The sequence below is a fragment of the Microcebus murinus genome, chromosome 22 (assembly GCF_040939455.1).
Source record: "Microcebus murinus isolate Inina chromosome 22, M.murinus_Inina_mat1.0, whole genome shotgun sequence".
Classification (NCBI taxonomy): Eukaryota; Metazoa; Chordata; class Mammalia; order Primates; family Cheirogaleidae; genus Microcebus; species Microcebus murinus.
In genome coordinates, this window is record NC_134125.1 from 26153167 (window position 1) to 26155680 (window position 2514).

A 2514-nucleotide genomic window follows, 5' to 3' on the forward strand; every position below is an offset into this window, starting at 1 on the left:
TGGTGTCCACAACTGCAGCCCCTGGAAGAACAAGCCCCAACCTGGACTCACTGCAAAGGCTCAGCTTGTACGGAGCCCGCCTTAAACCTCCAGGCATGGACAACAAAACTAACAGCCTCTCTCTGCCCAGGCCCCTTCTGCCTCTCACACCCATCTGCTCCTAAGCAAATATAGACCTGCTCCTGCACCTTTGCCCACCCTCAGACCTCCCTGTCGCCCTCCTGGGGATCTCAGGGGCCGCCTTCATTTCCCAGCTGCAGGCTTGGCTTGGAGAGGGCAGAGCCACTGGGTCACAGCCTGTCCCCAGCGAGGCTGGAGGGCATCAGGGCTCTTCTGTCAGTAGTATTTTAATTACTAGTGGGGGAGGGTATGGCTAATGAGGCTCCAGGGACCAGCAGAGCCAGATGCTGGAGGTTCCAGGGGGACAAGTGACTCAGCAGGAATGGGGGCAGCCCAAGGGGTTGACAGTGCCAAAGTCTCAGGTCCCCTCGTTCTTTCCGGGGAGATAGGCTGCAGAGAATGAATGAGTGAATGGATCTCAGGCTTCCCCGAGGCAGCTGCCTGAGAACAGGGTTGACGGCACCCAAGCACGCACAGAGTTGCATGGACAGCCTGGGGACACAGGTCCCAGTGGCTGTCTTGCCACCTCCCCTCCCCACCTGGATCTGTGCCAGGCCCTTCCCGAATTTGCCGAGGGAGGCCCCAGAGCCCAGAGCAGCCAGAGTCCTAACTAGCCCCTGAGGGTGCAGTGAGAACAACACGCTAGGTGGGGACACTGCCCTCTGCCACAGCCCGTGGCACCCGCAGTGCTCACACGCAAGGGCGCCGTGGCGAGGCGTCCCACAGCAGGTGGAGCAGGACTCCAGGGGTGTCAGCCGTGAGGGCCTCGGATGCCAGGCTGAGGAGGGGACAGCCTGGCCAGGGTAAGATTGTAAAATGGGAGAGGACCCCCCCCATCCATCCATTTACTCCTCCATCCAATGTTCAGCACGTTTAGCACCACTGAGGGCCCAGCCCTGGGCTCAGAGACCCCTCTGGAGGTGGACAGAGAACAGAGAATCATTTAAACACGCTGCAAAGGATGCCGCAGTGGAGGGGCTTGCGTCCTCTGGAGTGAGACCGGCGGCAAAGGGAGGCTTCCCTGCCTAATGGGGGGGTCATCGGCGGTCCAAAGGCCCAGAGGGGTATGAAGGTTGCTGGGCCAGAGGAGGTTAAGGAGGACATGGCGGGGACACACGATGTGAGATGGGAGGGAACCTCCAGTGACCCTAGGCCTGGGCACATGGAGAGCAAGAGGGACGAAGAGCTTGCATGCAGGGCTGGGAGCTCGGGGTTGTAGCTGACCACAAGGACCTGTTGCTGCAGCTGCGTCCGCACTATAGGGGACAGAGTGAGGACATCAGAGTGGCCTGGACTGTGACGTGGAAGGAGGTGGCCCTGAGCCAGTGAGAAGGGCTATGGGGTCCGTGACCACCCCAGGGCTTGCCCTGACTGTGGAGGGAACCACAGCTTCCAGGAGAGGATGTGAGCTCAGTTCTCGACTTGGGTCTGGGGGTGCTTGGCCTTTGGCAACTGTCACCCCGCGTCCTGTCACTTCTACTCAGAAGTTGGCACAAGCCCTTCGTGGGGACCCCTGGGACCGGGCCGCCCCGCCTGTGCCCGGGCCCTGCCGGGGTTTCCCGGCCCAGCTCCCCAGAGCCCCTGAGGCCTCGGTCATTCCCACAGCTGTCCCGGAGGCCCTCTCCGCCGCGCGTCGCCGCGCCCCGCGGTCGCTAGGCTGCGCGCTGGGGCTCCCGGGCCGCGCTGGTGGCGGCGGCGGCGGCTGCAGCGCGGATGGCGGCGGAGCCCGGGCGCCCGTGGGTCCAGGCGCGCGGCGCGCATGGCGCGAGCGAAGCGCTGCGGCGCGGCGCGGGCCGCCGGCGGGACCCGGGGCCGCAGCCCAACGGGCCGGGCCCAGAAGACGGCCGCGCCCCGGGCCGCCTGGCTCGCCAGCGGGGCCAGCTTCGGGCCGAGGCGGCGACGCGCGCCGAAGCGCCGCGGCTGCTGCGGCTGGTGGAGCGCGCGGGAGCCGCGGCGGCCGGGGCCAGCGAGAGGACCGACGCGCACAGCCGCGGCTCCGTGTGCTCGGTGTGCGGGGAGCCGCGCGGCGGGGCCACCTACCCTGCCGGCGTCCTGGAGGTGAGCGAGCGGCGGCTGCAGGAGGGCCTGGCGGCCGTGCGCGCCGAGCTGGGCGCCGGGCTGGACGCGCTGCGCGCGGAGCTGCGGGCCGAGCTGGACGCCCTGCGCGCGCTGCTGCCGCCGCCGCCGCCGCCCGCCCGCCGCGAGCCCCGCGCCGCGCCGCGCCCGGCCCTGCTGCGGACGCTCGGCGCCGTGAGCGCCCTGACCTCGGCCTCCAGGCCCGCCGCAGATGCCCTCGACAGCCCCGCCGACGGCGGCGCGCACCGGGCCCCGGCCCGCAAGAACCACAAGAAGACGCCGGTGCCGCCCGGGGCACCGCAAGCTGGGGGGGACTGA

The 2514-nt window shown here is 68.3% G+C and overlaps 1 protein-coding gene across 1 annotated transcript; it reads left to right on the plus strand.

Moving 5' to 3' along the window:
• The first annotated feature begins 1833 nt into the window (after positions 1-1833).
• Positions 1834-2514, plus strand: FAM246C (family with sequence similarity 246 member C). Its single transcript, XM_075996827.1, has one exon. The coding sequence runs from the start codon at positions 1834-1836 to the stop codon at positions 2512-2514; it is 681 nt and encodes a 226-aa protein (XP_075852942.1).

Coding starts and splice junctions, on each gene's coding strand:
- FAM246C (XM_075996827.1), top strand. CDS start 1,834: ATGGCGGCGGAGCCCGGGCGCCCGTGGGTCCAGGCGCGCGGCGCGCAT.